Here is a 20,413-nt window from a genome sequence, read left to right on the forward strand (position 1 = left end):
CGAACCTAATCGTGTCTTTGCGACAAATATTCAACATATCTTGAAAGAACAACTGTTTCGTTATAATTCGGTTTTCGGTGTAATGAAAATTGGAACAAACGTTATTTCGAACAAAAAAATGTTCGGCTATGTGATAGGTTACCCGTAAAAAAACTAGCTTTAGTTGATGATTACACTAAAAAAGTCGTGATTTAGCCGGTTCTAGTCGTAAAAAAACTAGATTGTCGTTACGCCGTTTTGAAGTTCTTAAGGTGTTTTACTGTCCACGCTGGAATAAGTTTATCCCGGCTGCACCATTTTTGAATCACTACCAGTCCCCAAGCTCCATCCCCTCCATCAAAACATCTGGATTAGGTATATCATCAAACATCGTTAAAGTAGGTGCTTCGATTACAACACTTTCATTATTATAGAAGAGGGATGGTTTTTCTGCGCATTTTTGACAATGAGTTAAGAAATTGAAAAATATATTATACTACAGTGCGTAAAGAAAACCCACACGTTGGAACATATCATTCATGCTTTATTTATCAAAACAATAAAAGAGATATTTAATTATTCCATGTCGAGCTAGAAGATGAATTGATTTACTTCTAAAATCACAGAATTCCCATCAACCCTATTTGACATTTTTAGAGTTGATTTAAAAAAAACATATCTTTTAAAGAACTAAAATATCACTATTTCAAATGTTTAAATATTTTTTTGTTGAAATTTCCATGCAACAGATTTAAATATTTATATGTTTTAAAGGGATGATTGTAAAAAAATCCCTTCTTATTCGTTACTTATATCACATAGAATCCTCAGCTGATACCTCATCAGTAATTACTTTTGTTGCATATAGGTATGATATATGGTTTTCACATTACTAAAGGAAACAATACCGAACACGGTTTGTAAATTATATTCGGTCAATTGTGAACAGTTGCACATAATATACAGTGCACGTACACTCGGTAATATATATCTTATTTACATACCTTGTATGCATACGACACGCATTGAAAGTAAAATTGCATAGTTCAAGTATGAATATGATGCGGAAGGGTCTCAAAATTATTCTGTCTGCAGACCTGATAACCTAACGTTCAGTCAGGTCTGTACTTGATCCGTCTATCATTTTTCTGTAGTACTATTTTTTTTTTCGCATAGGAAAAGTATACATTCTGTAATGCCGAAATATAGATAGGGTCGTATTCCTATTTGAGTTGTCCAATACTATGTAATATTAGTTTCATGCGCAAATTAAAAACAGAATGTGTAAGACGGAAGACACAGCTCCAGAAATATAACTTTATTTACAGAATCACAAATATTTTATAATGAAAATATACTCAGATCGAATCAATTTCAGTTTAAAACTATAGTCACAAGGTACTAATGAGTCTTTCCTTAATTTGAAACAATAAAATTTATCACTAAAACCGTGTCATTAGATGGTTGTAAATCATAGGCCCCTTATCGAAGACGCAACGTTTTGCGTTCGTACCTTGACACGTGAAGTGTTGATGTTGAAATACTAAAGGAAAGAGAGAAAACTATTAGGCAATATTAGGACGTAGTACAACTATAACAAAATCTCCAAATTATAATATTATAAAACAAATATATACAATTAAGGCAGCTAACAATGAGTGCCACAAGGGCTGCGTGTCAAAAAGATAAGTGTGACATTCACTGACATTTCGTAGCTATTTGCGAGTGACGAGAAATAAATAGTAAATAGAGGGACAATTTGCCGAGCATCAGGACAATAAAGACCCCGAGCCTTTAGAATATTAGTTGTTGAAAGAGTTATTTTTGCGTTTGAGACGAGTGCTGCACTATTGAATATAATTTAGATTTATTGTGAACCAATCGTTATAACGCACGAGAAACAGTAAACAAAAACAGGCAAAAAATATGTTATAAATATAAGGCATAGATATTCGAAGCTTTACAGGCAGAGTTTTATTATATATCGCCAGTAATGTGTCCCATTGCAGGGCAAAGGCCTCCACTATTTCTTTCCAAACACCCCTATTGTGGTCCGCCATCCGATTTCTACGAAAATTGTTTACATTCAAATATTCATAATTTTCACGTGAGCCCTTGATAAGTACTGATAAAAAGACAACAAACAAACAAGTCTACAAATGAGTTCTTTGAGAATTGCACCAATAGATTACACAATGGAATGTTGTGATATTAATTTCTAATTTTTTATATAATCATAGAAAAAGTATACAAACAGGAACAATTGGAAGATTATAACATTTTCAGCGACTTTTTCAGTCTTTATTCGATGTCAAATGTACATTTTTCAATACACATGGCACTACTATGTGGATCTAAGTACTAATACCACTCTAGGAACATTATAAATAATTTCATTTAAAAAATTAAGTATATAAAAATATTTTTATCTAATATTTTGTACATTAAGCAAAATGGCCAATTTTGTACACAGCTCTAAGCATATGGCGTTAATACGAAGCCCTTAATAAGAATTAGAAAAATGAAGCTCCACATTTTAATCATCAATTATTGACCAAATAAATCGGTGCAGTTTTTGCCCACCTCATCTGGTTTTATAAACGGATCATTTAAAGGTAACTAATCTGTACACAAAACGTTAGAAAGTACTACGTTCAGGCGCTGCGAGAGGCTTTAGTAGGCTGGTAACGACTGATGGACATTAAACATAAAGTTGTCCCGACTTTATTAGGAAAGTCATTATTATAATATATATGTCAAATGTAAATATTTATAAGAAGCTCATTGTTATTTAACAAACTACCATATAATACATTTAATAGCATCAATGAGTATTCAAGTTGATTTCGATAAATATACGCAAAAACTTTACAAAATATATTCGATATGCTATTGTTATAATGATACATTTCAAGGATTTGGAAAGTGCTAATTAAAATGAATCTTTATGTTTTGTATATAAACTATACTACCTTAACATTCACTGTTGTTTTTTCTGACAACAAAGGTAAACATTGCTATATCGCAAATTCATAAATATTCTTAAATTCACAAGGCAGAGTTTGATTAACTCTCTTTCAGGGTACAGTACTCGAAAAAAAATTATTGTAATATCCACCTAAAACAATTCCTACGAAGCCTATACAGCTTTGGTCATATTTATACTATAAAAAATCCTGAATAACAAATAAATAATATTAATAACTCAATAAAAAACATGTCTAATGAATATTTACGTTATGATAGTTACAATTTCAATAGAGTCTATGTATGTAACATAATGTAAAAATATGTGTATCCCTTATTAAATGATTATATTCACCATTTTACACTTGCCCTTGTCATTACACGATTTAAAATAATTAACTTAGATAAACTTAGCCTCATAAATCTCAAAACCATTGAGCAACTCTTCATAATTAGACTTAAAAGACTTACAACTTAAAAATGGTGTAGATTTAAAGTTACCTTTGGACACTGAAATGGTAGCGCTTGCTTGATGTTTAACATCTAAGCAAGTAATATCATTTTTTCAATTTTCGCAACATGGCGAGAGACCAAACATAACCTGTCAGTCGTAAGTACGCGATGAACAACAGCTACCAGTTTTTCAATTGTATGTTAGATTGACAAACGTGTCTGTAATACGCCTTACGTTTTAGTGTCTATACAGTGTTACTAATTACGTATAGAAAAGTCGCATAAGGCAGTTCTCGACCGCTACGCTACAGGAGCAGGAGGTGGGTGCGTGATGCAGTGCGATGCACACGAGATGAAAACATTTGAGGACAGTTTAAACATTTAGTTATGATTATGATTGCTTAATGGCGTGTTAAGGCATCAATGGCACCATTATCTATTTGACGTAGACCGAATGAAAATAATTATACTTTATTAAATAATATGGCAGATACCAAAAAAATATATAAAAAATTGAAATAAAATAAACACACACGAGATATATTTTATTTATTTTTTAAACAAAGGGAAATATTTTTCTCAGAGACTTCAAACGTTGATTATTCTGTTTCAATGTCTTGTCTAGTTATGCAATCCTACACACACTTTTTCGATAATCTCGGAAGTTCTGTTATTGCTTTATTTAAATTTATATCTTGTTGATATTCTGCAGCAATCGGGCAGAAATTTTCTTTTCTTAAAAATATGCTAAATGTCAATTGCTAAGCCTAACTACTAATTTTGTGTCCGAAAATAGATCGATTTATCTCGGGAATGTAATCTCGTATGTATGCTTCACAGAGCGATCACGACCCGTCAAAACGTGTACTGCTCACCGCGTAGCAAGTGCACTGAGCTGCATCAAAATAGCTCTATAATAGCGCCTGCCTCCCCCTCCCCGCACGATTCCCTACGTCATCATCACCTGCGCCTCTGTAGCATCGCGAAGAGGACTAAATCCGTCAAATTTCTATTTTTATATCCTTGATGAACCTGTGCAAAACCTACCTACAACTAATAATGGTTTTGACGTCAACGTTCTTTAAATTTCGACATCACCCAACTGTCAGTCTTTATTGGATTATATGTTATAATCCAAGAAGAATAATATTAAAAACAGTAAGTTACAATGACAAAGGCAAGTCGTACTTATCTAGGATATTGCGATCAAGCCCGTAGAGCAATGGGCTTTTTGTGTGGTCATACGCTCGCGCCGAGTAGACGCTCATCCGCCGATTGCTCATCGTCTTCGGACCCTGACTTATCTTTCTTTATTGATTGATAACGCACCTGCAAATGTATGCACGTATGCTGGATATTTTCTCATAATTTTTTATCTCTTGCTAAGGAAAATTTTATGAGGAGTCGGCATGATGTAGAAAATTTTCACAAACACTACATACAGTATACAGTAACAGCTTGACGGCAGAAATAGGTATAGTGGCAATCTTCCCTGGACGAACTCTTTCACAAGAAGTTCTACTGCTATAAAGTTCTCAGCCCACATTGTGGTGGACTATGGCTTACCCTACTTTAGAACCGTACCCAGAACTGGAATGCATTGGCGTTCCAAATGTACTAATAATGTTAATAAAGAGACATAGAACATCTGGACATACCTTCGTTTTAATTTTAGAGCTAACACCCCTCGGATGGTACATCAGGAAGTTGTCTGTCACCCAGAATATTAAAATCTGTAAATACAACATACAATTCAAGAAAAGGAATTCATTACATACGTACTGCTTGAAATTTAATTCATCAAGGAAAGGCAGACAACGTCATACATAGGGCAAAGCAGTTGATGATTTTGGCAGGCCAACACAGTAATAACAGAGCAATGTTCTTAAATAACACAGGAAGATTTTGGTGAGCTACACGTATTTAGCATTCTTGAGGAGATATGCTAATTCATAACTGACAATTATGCTGCAAAATTACAGCATCAAATCATTGACGCAAACCATTAGTGTCATAATACTAATTTATGATTTACATTGTGTTAAATTTCCTATACATTTATATATTATTTATTTACACAGATGCTAGTTATCTAAAAAATATTCAGCTTACGTAAGTCACAAAAAGAGGTACAACATGTAGTACGCAAATAATTACCTATACATATACGTCAACAACAGGTAATAAAACCGTAAAAATATAACGCAATAAATCGCTTATAAGGAAAAGAAACACTTTTATAGTTAGGTTTATCAATGCATATTTTTCAATGAGAATATAATAATAAGCACGTCTGGGCTGGTCAGTTCTTCATTTATATCAATTTAATTCAATGTAATAAAGTGATGATGCAGAACTATCCGATAGTTGCAGTGTATTAATAACAAAGTTAAAAGTTGTAATGAAGTTTATTGAATATCACGATGTTTTACTCCCACAATAATCAATTATTTTTGTGATTTTGTTAAGTTACTCCACTAGTTCGTTACGATTTTAATACAAAAATCGAACATAACTACGACATGAATCAGCGACCTGACCGTACCGTGACCGACGCTTTAACAAAGTTGTATCATAATAGTAACTTAGGTGACTGTTAGGCTCAACTCACACTGGCGCAGAGTCGAAGCGTCGCGTCGCGTGCTGTTTTGCAGCTACACCGCCTGGCGACGCGCGTCGACGCATTAGTGCGCCGGGATCACAGTGTGGTCGGCGTCTGACGCCTCACGGCGCCCAAGTGACGCACGGCGACGCGCGACGACGCGCGATGCCGCTCGGATGCTACCAAGCGTCGACGCGCGTAGTCGCGCGTCGCCTCTCGATTCCATATTTAAAACACAAATGTGTGTAGTGTGTGTGTGTAATAATGGGAAAATAGAGATGAATATGCTATAGGCGAAAAATATGACGCGACGCGACGCGACTCTGCACCAGTGTGAGTTGAACCTTAGGTACATATTGAAAAGCATTAAAATACGAGTGTGACCTCACGTGTGTTTTAATGCCTAATTATGTACAGTTACATACACTGTTTTATCTATACACATATTATAAGCTCTCTGTGATGTGTTCATGAACCGCATGTTACGGCTGGCGAAGTGGCGGTAAATAAAAACTTTTCTTACGCATAGTAGTTTTTATTTATTAATTCATAGACAAACTAGAATCGCCCCCAATTATCATATCGTTCAATATCAAGTAATGTGTAAAATTGTCAAAATAGTTTGCTATTGACATTTCATTTCGAATAAAACTTAATCTCGACTGATATTAGAATTGAGGTCCAATCGAATTGTTTTGTTTTTGAGAGATGTTCTAAATTTGAATGTAATAATAAAATCGAATTCAATGTTATTACGAAGCAATAACAACATTTTCACAGATAAGAAATTTGTTCTAACAAAACAGTTTATCCTTAAGTTGGTCGTAATTTGCGATTTTTGAACACATCATAGAAGGTTTAAGACATGTGTAGATAAAAATATTTATTTTACTTGTTTAAATTTATTTCAACAAAAATGCAGCAGGTAACTTATTTACTGAAAGTCGCCAAACTGCTGTACAGTTTGTTGGCGATATGTGCAATCCTACTTAATTATACCTACTTTACTATGTATTTTAAAACATTACCTAGTATTAACTGTACTTAGTAAATAAAATATAAAAATTACATTAAGAGGTACGTATGCCTTTAACCTACATTTTAGTGCATATTTACTTAATTTTGTGTCGTTCCTAAGCCAATCAATGTCGTTATATATTTCTGGAACTAAATAACGTGTACATCTTTTTCCAGAATAGTTATTTGCTTTAAACTGCACTAGTTTACCCTGCCTTACTCTTTTCATCATGTACCTATTCTTAAGCGAACTATATAATTATCACTATAGTCATTTTCCAACACTATCAAATACCTTCTCTTTATTTCTATTGGCATGACCTTACAGTAACTAAATTAATACTATTTATTTATTTATTAATTAAATACACAATGTAAACTTACAGTAACAACCGCTTTCATGCTAATTACTTATACAACATACATATTTGATACGCTAAGTATGCCTTATAAATTACTTTGCTAATGTTACTATGTAGGTATAGGGTCAAGAGCACGTCAAGCTTTACACTTAAGACTTAAATCCAACTCTATGCCGCTTTCGATAAGAACGGTCTAAAGTGTAGAGTGTCAAGCTTGATGTGCTCTTGACTGTACACTCGTATTAGTATCAAGACACACTTTGTCTTAATATCTTGCATTTGGAAAACATTGCTCTTTGTATACATACTTTTATTATGTTTTTGTATTGGTGGGCAGTTCTCTAATTTTGTATTATGATTAACAATTGCATTTGCAAATGTCCGGATGTTTACTTAACATCTATCTCATGCGATTTCGATTATCGGGAAAAATGTGTTGTGTAATAGACAAATACCATTATTGCACAACTAATAGTCCAATAGTCTCCTTCTTGTTACCCTGCAACTTTACGGTGATCGCCTATTCATCTATCAACGGCAATTATTTCTGCTTTTTTTATTTATTAGTAACTTGTGTGTTGTAAAATGGTGTGGTATAATACCTCAGGCACAAAATAAAAAAGTTACCAACAGATGGGGATTGTCTCATACAAAAAAATTAACTACATATATCTGCTCAATAACCTAATAACAACACCGTTTTATGACAGAAAAAGTAATCGTTCTGTGCCATACGCAAAAGTTCTTGTGAAAAATAAATGCTAAAATGTGTTTTTAAAAAAGGCTTATCAAATATGCAATATGAAACTGTATTTATAATATAACGATATCTATGTACTAGCATACTAGATGCGGCTTATACACACGTTGTGCGGTGAAGACGCTGCACATCATTTACTTGGTCGTCAAACATTCAAGATGGCGGACGCAGATGCGGTCCTCTTTGAAAATTATTTACATCGGTGTATTGCTACCATTTCGCAGTTTGACTAACGATGTGAACATAAATTTAGAGTTTTAAATTATGATTCGGTAAGTAATGTTGTGGTTTTTGATTAATTTGTGCATTATAACATATGATAATCGCGAAATAATATACAAAATTTCACACTACCCATCTCGTTTAGCAAGCACGTAATGGCGCGTGTTAAAACAAAACATAAATCATAGATTAATAAGCAAGAGTGTTCTGACTACACAATAACAATTATATAAATTTAAAAAATATACATATATAAAAAGACTAGACTCAACGATATCTATGCACTTGACTAGGCTTTATAGACTAAAGATCTTTGTCTTGTCTTTCCGCAAGGAAAAGTACATAACATAATACCAATAATTTCAACTCGACTGTATTTTTTTTTCTTTTAGGTACTTTGATTTTCTTTTTAGTAATATAATAATTACAAATAGTAAGCGGAAGGCCCTTGGGTTAAAGCAAAATTGAATATATTGTGCAACTAATAGCGATTTTGCCAGGGGCTTTACTTTAATTCCCCAACTATGGATAAATGTAACTGGTAAATATTCAATGTTATGTGCCTGTCTAGATCATTCCCAATAGGTATAGGCTGTCACGTCTGTCCACGATATTACGGTGCTGATACTCTGACAAAATTCAACACTATAGTCGTCACCAAATAAGAGGCCAAATTTGACAGCTAAAGAAGACGATATTATGTAACTTTGAATGCGATCAACGAAAGTTTTAAGAAAATACAAAAAGTTTTATTGAAACACTATATAATATGACAAAACATATTTGAAGTACAGTTTTCGCACGAATTCCAAAATAAAATGCAATTTTGAGTTCCCCGAAAAGTTCTGAAAACAGTTACGTCCTCAAGCTATTTAAAAAAAAAATAATGTTGTAAGCAATTAATCGCCGAAATTCATCGAGTCACTTAGATTTGTCGGAAAAAATATTTAAAAATTTTTATAAAAAATTACGCACATTATTTGAAATTCTTTCTTGGTGACATTGACAACTTCTAACTTATTGTCAGCCGAATAATTGTAAATTTATGAAATCCTTGGTTTCTTGGTAATTTAATATTTTTATGTAATTGTTTTATCGATGACTATATTTATTTACACTAAATTCTCATAATAAACCACTTATGAATACTATAAAATCAAAATTAAAAGAATTGGATACAATTCATCGGAATGTGAGACAATTTTACGAAAATAAGAGGAATTGCTACAGAATTGCAATTGAACAGAATTACACGACTTTTATGGCCCCTGAAGAAAATGAACCGAAAAATAATCTAAACAATCACAAACTCTTAAAATTTTGAATCGATTTCTCGTAAAAATCCTATAATGTGATTAGCGACATGATTAGAACACATTCCTATTCGCATCACGATGAAAAGTGTCAAATTTGGCCTCTTATTTGGTGACGATTATAAAACAAAACACCATCACTGTTGATAGTGTTTTGTTTGGATCTGTTTGGAACATGTAGTTTGCTGTAAATTGTATTGTCTTTAGACTGAAGTCGTTGTTAAATACTTTTTTTTAGAAAATGATATACACGCGTTGAATTGCGCATTGAACTAATATAAAAGAATATTTTTGACAATCAAATAATTCAATTAATGTAAAAGAAATTATTTTTTTGCTTTTCCCTTCAGCAATAGCCTCTCAACAAGTGTAATAAAATAAGGCATAACTTAAATAGAACAGTACACAGCTTCATTACATTATAGTAAATTTCGTTTCATGGATACTTAATTTTAATAATAAATATTTTTATTTGACTAAAGATAGGTATTATCTTACTAGTTAATTTTGGGGGACAGATAGCAGAGTTGCTATCATATTATATTAATAGTTCAGCCAAATCGTTCGCAACCAGACCGGCTGCTTCTGAGCAGTCCATTGACATAGGTCCGTTTACTGACATTAATCAGTCTGTTGAAAATAATTCCGTTTCCGATAATTTAATCGATAATTTAAATTAATAAAACAACGGAGACACACTATAGTAACACAGTGACAGTAAAAAAAGCAACCTAAACACATAGAAATAAAATAAATTGTATATTAAACCTGGTGTACTAAAATATTCACGTTATGAAAGGCAAAGAGTTAGAAATAGAATTATTTATTAACTGTAATAATATTGATATTCTTTGTATTTATTACTGAGCATCACTTTTTTATCTAAACCAGTCATGTTTAGCTTCAACAATCACCAGGTATATAGTTCGTTCAGTAGAAAAAAAGCTATTCAGACGATGTGAACAATGCTACATCTAAAGTAGTAAATTGATTTGCAGTTACTAACCTGCTCCTTAACGAGAAAAATACAAATTGTGTGAAATATACAATACCCAATGTTAGACAGACGGACACAAACATTATACAGTTGTATTTCTAGGTACAACTTTAGATGCTAAATTGCAATGGGGTCCACATATAAATAAGTCATCAAAAGGACTCAGCAGTATACGCGATAGAAAAAAAACGAAAACTTTCAGACGTCCAAACAGCTAGATTGGTGTACTTCAGCTAGTTTCACAGTTTAATGACATACGGCATTTTGCTTTGGGCTAATACCGCCGATATTAATAGAATCTTTGTCCTGCAGAAACGACCGGTTAGGGCAATTTACAATCTGGGCCCCAGAGTGTCTTTGAGAGATAAGTATAAAGAGATTAACATTTTTACACCAACGTCACAGTACCTTTATTAAAATGTTATTTATTTTAAGATATGAGAAATAGTGACAAACATTACATTAATACGAGGAATAAAAACCGGCCTCAAAAGTACGTGGAATTACATATAATTACCAAGTTTTATTGAAATCGGTTACCGGAAAGTGAGCAAACCCGGATTCATCCCCTAGTTCGCCACTATACGGGACTTGACACAGGAGATAATAAAAATCGGTCCTCACTACTCAAAGTATATTCAGAGATAAAAACGCCTTGAATTGGAGAATAGTAAAATCTACAATTAAAATAATTGCTCCTTATAATAAAATTTAGGCGTCATTTATAAAAATGAATCTTCACGCGTCAACAGCCATCCTTAGAGATTGATGATTTTCTTCAAAATTAAATGGGACCACTATGGACGTACCCTCTTTCCAACAAAAAAAGTATCATGAAAATCGGTTCACAAATACCGGATGCATTGCGTAACATACATACAAAAAAATATATACATATACAGTCGAACTGCGAACATCCTTTAAAGTTGGTTAAAAAGAAACTAGCTGTTCTTTACAGTCGTCTTCATAAAGTCTCAGATTTATTTAATCTTTACAGTCGTCTTCATAAAGTCTCAAATTCATTTAAGGGGCCAATGTATACGCCTCTATATTAAGATTCCGATTGATATTCAAAATTTGCCATTTACGAGGTTTAAAATTATTGTGAAACAAAAACTTTATACTAAACGTTATTAATATACAACTTCTGCGTACTTAGATGACCTGTTGAGCTCTTTCAGGTATTCTCGATCTAAGATGTTTAAATAAAATATTGTAATGATAAAACGCACTTAACAACTAACATAGTATTATCTCAAAAATTGCGTTATATTATATTTTATCTGAAAATTACGTTTTAATAATAATTTATCTCCAACAACGACAACGAATGAGCAGTAGAGTTTAATAAGTGTGACGATTTCAAGTGTAATTTATATAAAGATTATTTATATAAATTAACACCTCAGAAGAATTGTTTAAATGTAAAAAAATTACAATCAATTTCCACTATTTCTTTGGAGGCATTATGTTGCGTAGATAGTTATTCAGTTTCACGAAGAGTGTCTTCAAATAAAATACAAACCAAATGAAAACATACATTGAGACATCCAAATTATGTGTCGGTTTAAATCTGATATCTTAATTCTCGACAGAATTTATGTTAGTTGCCATAGTAAAACAGAGAGAAAAAGATCACGTCATGACGTACTTTTCTTACATAGAGCTCTTTCTGTGTTTGTCGCATCTGTCTTCAAATGTGTGTCTTTTCATAATATAATACAACAAACAATTCTCGCTTGTTCGGCCTACATTCGTCAACGTACACTCCGCTCGGAGCGTAGGGTTGTCACACTACTATTTTAGTTGTACTTATAGATTGTAAATACAATTTAAAAAAACATTAAAGCTGTTTTAAGCTGATATACGAACAGTATATCAGCATCGCGGATTGGCACTTCAAATATGGGTGTATAAAATAGAAATGAAATGCTGAACAAATCTGAACGTGAGGCACTCTTGTTCAAACATCGACAAACACAACAACAAATATGTTACTAATTGGTGTCTTTTTGCAAAATGCTTTAATTCTATAATGAATGGCGCTTGCACGACCCTCGGATAATGCGAATGTGTGCGTCCGTACACGGCGCGTGGCGGGCATGCACACAAACAAGCCGCGTTACTACACTGCCCTTGTAACGAAAAAAAGCACAACTGTGCGTACTTTATATAGCGGTTGTGCCTTTTTTGTTCCGAGGGCAGTACATTTGTATGGAGTTATCGTATTTGTTTTACTATATCAAGGTTTGTAACGAATGTATGTAACTTATACGTGAGGCGCACTGTAAGTTTACGGAATGAATAAGAAAAAAATACTAAAAACGGTCAAAACTCAATTTATTGTTTCTCAAAATCTTCTCCGTTAGCGTTAATGCACTTTTTCATAAAAATGAACCAATTTTGAAAACATATATGCCACTCCTCCGTGACAATCTCTGAACATATTTTTCATACTCTTCGATAACCTTTTCAGGTGAAGAAAATCGTTGACCCGTAACTGGTTCTTAATTTTTGGAAATAAATAAAAAGTCACAAAATGCCAGGTTGGGACTGTACGCGGGATGGCTCATAAGGTCAACGTTATTCACCTTCAAAAATTCATTTGTCTGTCTGGCCGCGTGAGCACTGGCATGGTGCAAGATAATACGGAGTTTACGGTTATTTTTACGGAGATTGTCAATAACTTCCGGCAAACAAATGGTCGTGTATCAATCAATCGTTGTACCGTGAATAGTCACGGTTATTCACGGTACAACGATTCTCCAAAGCGACAGTATGCACGTGTCCAGTTTTATTTAAAAAAGAAGCAATCATTATCCGCTTAGTGGCACTTTGCACGCGCGCCACTTTGGTTGGTTTCGGTTCAGCTCGTAAGACGCATACGCTCGATTGCTGCTTTGTTTTGGGATCGTAACTATAAATCCATGTTTCGTCACCTGTTACTATGTCCTACACTAAATTTGACGCCCCTTCGTTGAATCTGGTAAGCATGGCATTGCACCAAGAGACGCGATCCGTTTTTTGACCCTCCGTCAAATTGTGTGGGATCCACCGAGAAGAGCACAGCTTTTTCACACCCAAAATGTTTGTGTAGTATTGACTGTATTTGACTCATGCCTATGAATAAAGATGCCCGAATCTCATGGTATGTCACATGCCTGTCTGTTTTGATAATACGGCGCACAGCATCTATATTTTTGTTGTTCACAGCAGTGGACTCACTGAGATTCACACGACCGCGTTTCAATTCTGCAAACCAGCTACAAAATAGTCGTCTTGCATCGTGCTTCATCGTCATTAGCAGTTTGAAGGCGAGCAAAACTCCGCTGAGCTGTTAATTTACACTTACAGTCGTACAAAATCATACTACGAAAATTTTAAAGAGTTAAATCCATGGTGATGTAAACAACCAATTTCTAAAATGACGCCACAATGTAAAAACAAGTGACAGTCAGATGAAACAAACTGTATTCTACAGTCAAAAGAGTTGAATTTTCAAATGTTGTAATTACTTTTTAAATATTGTTTATGTAAGTGTCTAATCCCGGAAACTTATAGTGCGCCCTGTGTACTTTCGACAATAAAAAAATATTTACATTGTTGGACTCGGATTTTCATGTTTGATGTTCTGAGTAATAAATTACTTTTCTGTAATGTTGTGGTAGGTCACGTCCTTTAGTCTTATAAGGGGCGGTTTGTAATACTGTTTCAAATACTTACGTTAACAAAAAAGGGTATAATAAGCATAACGACAGCCAACTCAATTCGTTGATCAGATACTGGCGATAGTCTTAGGGTAGATAACACCGCTACCACCGGCGGCAATCGCAGAACTAGCGCTAGCATAGATTTGGCAAACGTTGCCAGCGCCGCGTATAACACACATTGGCATAGCCAAGCGGTGCACATTGGTGGTTTACCTGAAAGGGTAGTTACAGTCAGTGCAATAATAAAAAAATTATAATAAGTAAAACAGAAAGCTGTAGGATTACAAACATTAAATAATAGGGGTTAAAGTATGAAATTGCCGATTTGTACTGAAAATCTAAATTGTTTATTTTTTAAATTTTTAACAAATTTATTTAATCAAAATAGTTGCCATTATTATCTATACATTGCTGCCATCTAATGGGAAGGTTATTAATGCCTTTGCGATAGAACTCCGACGATCTAGACTGCACAAACTGTGTGAAAGCATTTTGTACTGCCTCCTGGGAAGAAAACTTCTTGTCACGTAGATAATTGTCCAAATCACGAAAAAAATGGTAGTCCGTTGGAGCAAGGTCTGGTGAATACGGAGGATGACGAATGGTTTCTAACTGCAGTTCCTGAAGGGTCAAAATGGTTTCTCGTGCTGTGTGAGGTCTCGCGTTGTCGTGGAGCAATAATGGTGAAGATCGATTCATGAGTCGGGGCTGTTTTACTGCTAGTTTTGTCATCATGGTTCGGAGTTCGGCACAATAGACATCTGCCGTTATTGCTTGACCAGATCGGAGAAAACTATAGTGAATAACACCATGCTGAGACCACCAAACAGTTACCATTACCTTTTTATTGGTAAGTTTTGCTTTAGGACACTGTTGTGGCATTTGACCTGGGGTCAGCCATTGCATTTTTCTTTTCCGGTTATCATAAAGAATCCACTTTTCATCACATGTTACAATTCGATCCAATATTCCTTCATTTCTGTACCGGTTCAACAAGGCAACACAAGTTTCAACACGCGTTTCTTTCTGCAGATCAGTCAAATCATGAGGCACCCATTTTCCGTATTTTTTTATTTTATTGATTTGACGCAAGTGAGTCAATATTGTGGGTAAGGTAACGTTAAACCATGCCGCTAATTCCTGGGTAGTTTGACTAGGATCGGCTTCCACTATCTCTCTTAATTCATCGTTATTCACCTGTGTGGGCGGTCTTCCTCGTGGCTCGTTCTTTAAGTCGAAATTTCCATCACGAAAGCGTTTAAACCAAAATCGCACGGTGCGTTCATTAGTAGATCCCTCTCCAAACGCAGCATTGATATTGCGGGCTGTTTCTGCCGCGTTAGTTCCGCGTCGGAACTCGTATTCAAAAATCACTCGAATTTTCGCAGTATCCATCTTTCTTGTCTAAATTGAATAACAAAAACAATTGAAAGTCGATATTCAAATGTTTCAAATTAAAAAAAAAAAAATCACAGAAACCATTTGAAAAAAGTTTCATTCGAAAACCTCAAACCATGAAGATTCTATGAAAATTCAAAGAACCTATTGCAATAAAACGGCAATTTCATACTTTAACCCCTAATATTATAAGTAAATTATACATATATGTATAGAGTGTTTTGAATATAATGGAATAAAATAAAATACATTAATGTTGCCCAAAACTGGTCTTCGTCTTGCAAAAGACTAAGATCAAGACTACCTACTTGTAGCGATACTAAGACCAACCCTGCAAGATTTGAGCAAGAACAAGACTGAGACTACGAAACTCTTGCATCTCGTAGTTTTTTTTAGATTTTTGTACTTTTTTCCATATGATATACATATATTTGATGTAGTAAACGACAGGTCAACCTAGCGATAAATGCCAAATTTATTCAAAGAGAGTTTACTCGAGGAGTCGTTAGTGTTGTAATGCACATTTTTACGCTGGCTATCTTTTTCTCCGTATCATGCAAATATATTTTTAAATTAAAGTTTAAAATAATCGTTATTAATCGTAATACTGTTTACGATATCGGTCATTATCAAATATTATATAATATTATAACCTGCCATTTACTATAATCGGCGGCGGTATTTTTGCTTAATTAGTTGTTAAGGTAATTGCAAAACTTGCGAGACTCTTGCAGCAAGACCAAGACTGAATCTGCAACACCAAGACCAGGTGTACTGATGCAAGACCACGACCCGTGTTAGTCTCGTGTTGGTCTTGCAGTTGGGCAACACTAAAATATAATCATTAATCATATATTTTCCATGTCACAATTTTACAATGTGTCAATGTGTATATAAATACAAATAATAATAATAATAATAATTTATTTTAAGCCTTTTACAAATGATGGCGTGTTATAACTAAATTAGTGCCAGTTTACTATGTTTGGCTTGTTAGTAATTGACTCAAGGTTATCTGTCCCCTGACTTTCAAGCTAGGTTAACCTGTGTTATGAAATAAAATTTCAAGGAATAAAAAAAATATATATTGAACATGGTAGTAAAACATTGTGATATTCAATAAACTTGATATTATGGTTATTAAAGCGACTCTCTAGTCAGCCACTAATAATTGTAAAAGTACCTGGTTGAGTGAAGAAAAACTTTCATAGATTTCTCACATCATTTTTTTGGCCAAAAAAGTCGGTTAAAAACCAAAACAAAAATTTGCAACAAGCACAGAAAAATTCGTAAGCTCTGCAGGATCGTTCCGATCATTCCGGCACGGAATGCTAAAGACGCTGCGCTGGGTCGAATCCAACCGGACGGAAGGAATTTTTCTTAGTGTTCGATCTTTGTATTAACAATTATAAAAACCATTTACAAATTGTCACCGCTATTCTTATAACAAATACTATAGTGTCGCGCAGAGATGGTCAGTGGGTTAAAACGCAATCAACCCACTCAGGTTTTAACCGGATTTGTACCAAAAGTTGCTGGTTTTAACCCATTTCTGCCCATTATCGTGGGCAGAATCAGCGAAATTAATATGTCGATGTTTTGTATTAACGTTAAATTTGAACGGAACTCAATTTAAAAAAAGTATTTTTGTATGGTTTTTAACCCGATTATATTGATGGGTTTTAACCCGATTTGTACACGGTGTTAACAAAGTGAAAAAAAAGTAAAACTAAAACTCGTGCGCTTGCTCGTCTCTAATTACAAATTGTCACTGCTATTTTTATGACAAAGATTATAGTGTCGCATCACTAGTGACCACATGCGTGAAGTTGCAGTCAATTGCGAATCTTTTTAACTTATTTGTTCATTCATTTCATTGCTCGAAGTTTAGTGCTACAGCGCTAGTAATTGTTAAAAAATTCTTTTTACTAAAAAGTTATTTCTTCATTATTGAAGTGATTTTATAAATATTTTCTTCGAAAGAAATTCCTCTAGAAAGTTTTGTTCCTCCGTAAGCTAGAAATATATTCATTAAAAATGTATAGTAGAACCCAAAACATAAATTTTCAATTATAGTTTACTTTTTAACAACCATCACTACGACTTGTTCACAAATTTCGAAATAATTCATTTGTGTGCAACCTCAGTTTATACTTTCTAAATGTGAACTTCTTTACTTACCATATTCACCAAAGTTGATGAGTGGTATGTCATAAGTGCGGGCACAGTTCTGAGCCCATCGTATTCCAGCCCATATGATCAACAGTCCCAAAGTGGAATCCAACATGAAGTTTACTATGTACCTGGAAACAATGGGAATCATCACAATCATCAACTCATGTATACATCCCACTGCTGAGCACGTGTCTCCTCTCAGGCGAGGTTATGGAAATAAATGTTGCTAATCGTAAACAAGACCATAATTTCCAACTTTGTTAAAGGTACTGATCCTTAACACGTCATCAAAGACTATGCGACTTAGGAGTGGACGGCGAATTACTAACAAGTATGCGAAATGGCTTCCAGTCCCATGGAATCAAAATTTAATAGTTATGAATAAATGGGAATGGAAGATATGAGCCAGTGCTCTTTAGCAACGTCTACTAACCCCCTGGACACTGTCAAGAATCTTGCTACGTATTATATAAAGTGTCGTCATGTGTCCCATGCCAAGGATGTGTAGTTGCGGGGACCGAGTTGCTAATGTTGCCACTTCACTTTGACTACTTAATTCCATATAATAGAATGTTTAATTTTATTTTTATTTCATCTCTGGAAGAAACAAATGATGGTGGTAGTCCACTCTATGACGTGAAAACAAATCAGGAGATAACTAGAAAGCCCTCGGTAGGTGTTAAAAAAGCTACGAGGACCTTGTATAGGCCACTCTACCACAATAATGAAGGCTAAAAATTATATTTGTTATATACCTATGTACTATATAAAAGTACTTTAGCAGCAGAGAACAAAAAAGTAACGAGAATGGACACTCTCCGCCCCTCCCTAGCTTTAGATACCGCACCAGAGTCGTTTTCAGATAACCTCCAAAAATGTCTTCCTTTCAATAACTTTTATGTTATTACATGAATGCTAAGCATTATTTATTTAATATGATTGCTTGCTTACTTAGTCTGTGTTACACATAAAAAGACTACTTTACTACGTCACAGTAATAAATAAAAATTAAAAAAGTGGGCAATTTCTCATTCATGGGAGCCGGTTCCACGTCGCCCTAACTTTAAGAAAAAAAATTAAACACTCGTGGAAATCGCAATATTTTCCATCGAGGATAAACTCTAATAACTTAAACGTCGAATACATACCGCAACTTGCCAATTAATTATAAACAAACATGTTTTCTTGGGAATACAAAATGTGTTTCAGTTTTTCTTATCATTAGTGTCAATTCAACTAAAAGCCTCCTAATAACAAAAGTTCATACCGCATCACCTTCACCGTTCGCAGAAGTGAGAAAGGGTTCCTGTCGAATTGGACTGTGCACAGTGAAGTAACCTGTGCATCTCCGTTTTAGCCAAAAATCAACGTAAATACATTATATTATTGTCGATCTCATTCTTGTCTACTTTTAAGTCAAATAGTTACTTTAAGTCAAATATTTACTTGAAATATAACAATTAGCTGGTGATAGTGGTGGTGATGACGGTTGTGATGATGATGATTGTAGTGATGATGACGATGATTGTGATGATGATGTGAATGGTAATGATGCTGATGATAATGGTGATCATGATGATGGTGTTGATGGTGGTGATGATGTGTTTTTGGGATGTGACATTGTTAATGTCACATAAACAAAGTTTATGTGACATTAACAATATCACATTTATTTATTATATATATATATATATGTGAGATTTATTTCTTAATTACATATATGTAGGTAGATAGATGTACTTACACGGATGAGAAGGGTTTTGATAGAAGTTATATTAAAATATTTGTTACATGCTAAATGTCCTTTTGTGAACCATAAAATGTATGTAATAATAATTTCTCATTACTGTGCCGTCTTTCTCATTTATGTTTATGAGAAAATCATTCGTGTCATTGCAATCTCATTCGTGTGACCTAAAATATCGTTTTTTTTTTGTATTTAACTTAAATATCTGTGATTTTATAATTATTGACATTGCTTGAACTTATTTGTACGTTTAAAACCTTAAAACCAAAAGAAAAAAGGGTTTTACAAAAATCACTCAAAAAGTGCCATTGAAATTCGGGAAATGAAATTCACCCAACACGCCTGGACATTGACGGTCACATTGACTGAACGACAACGAGCCGTTTTCGCGATAAGACGGGTTTGATATTTGAATACAGTTTTCATTAATATGTAACATCATTGTACGTTACTATTTATAATGGTCGTGAATTATGCTGTGTACGGCAGTTTATTATAATCTAAACGAGATACAGTTCTCTCTTTATCCCGTTTCTTTTGTTTTCCGAAAAATGAAACGAAGTAATTAAAACAAAGCTAATGTCTGTCTGTTATTAAACAATAACATAATATCGAGTTCTTAGGTTTTCGCGATTGTTACACATAGGAAATGAAACTATTTATTCGGATTTAAATCGCGTATACAGGGTGTCCCGGGACGCGACGTCAAGC

General features: G+C 34.0%; 1 protein-coding gene across 2 annotated transcripts in view; it reads right to left on the minus strand.

Moving 5' to 3' along the window:
* Window positions 1-786: 786 nt before the first annotated feature.
* Window positions 787-20,413, minus strand: part of LOC113230701 (store-operated calcium entry regulator STIMATE-like) — a 24,039-nt gene continuing 4,412 nt past the window's right edge. The window contains exons 3-6 of one of the 2 annotated variants that reach the window (XM_026464750.1): window positions 17,962-18,083; window positions 14,396-14,595; window positions 5,058-5,132; window positions 787-4,728 (exon numbers count right to left, since the gene is read on the minus strand). In XM_026464750.1, coding sequence (XP_026320535.1) covers window positions 4,639-4,728; window positions 5,058-5,132; window positions 14,396-14,595; window positions 17,962-18,083 — 487 coding nt within the window. In that variant the 3' untranslated portion in view covers window positions 787-4,638. The remainder of the gene's footprint in view (window positions 4,729-5,057; window positions 5,133-14,395; window positions 14,596-17,961; window positions 18,084-20,413) is intronic. The other variant, XM_026464751.1, reaches the window with a different exon arrangement.

Source organism: Hyposmocoma kahamanoa, unplaced genomic scaffold (genome assembly GCF_003589595.1).
Source record: "Hyposmocoma kahamanoa isolate Upper Pololo Valley unplaced genomic scaffold, ASM358959v1 64, whole genome shotgun sequence".
Lineage (NCBI taxonomy): Eukaryota > Metazoa > Arthropoda > Insecta > Lepidoptera > Cosmopterigidae > Hyposmocoma > Hyposmocoma kahamanoa.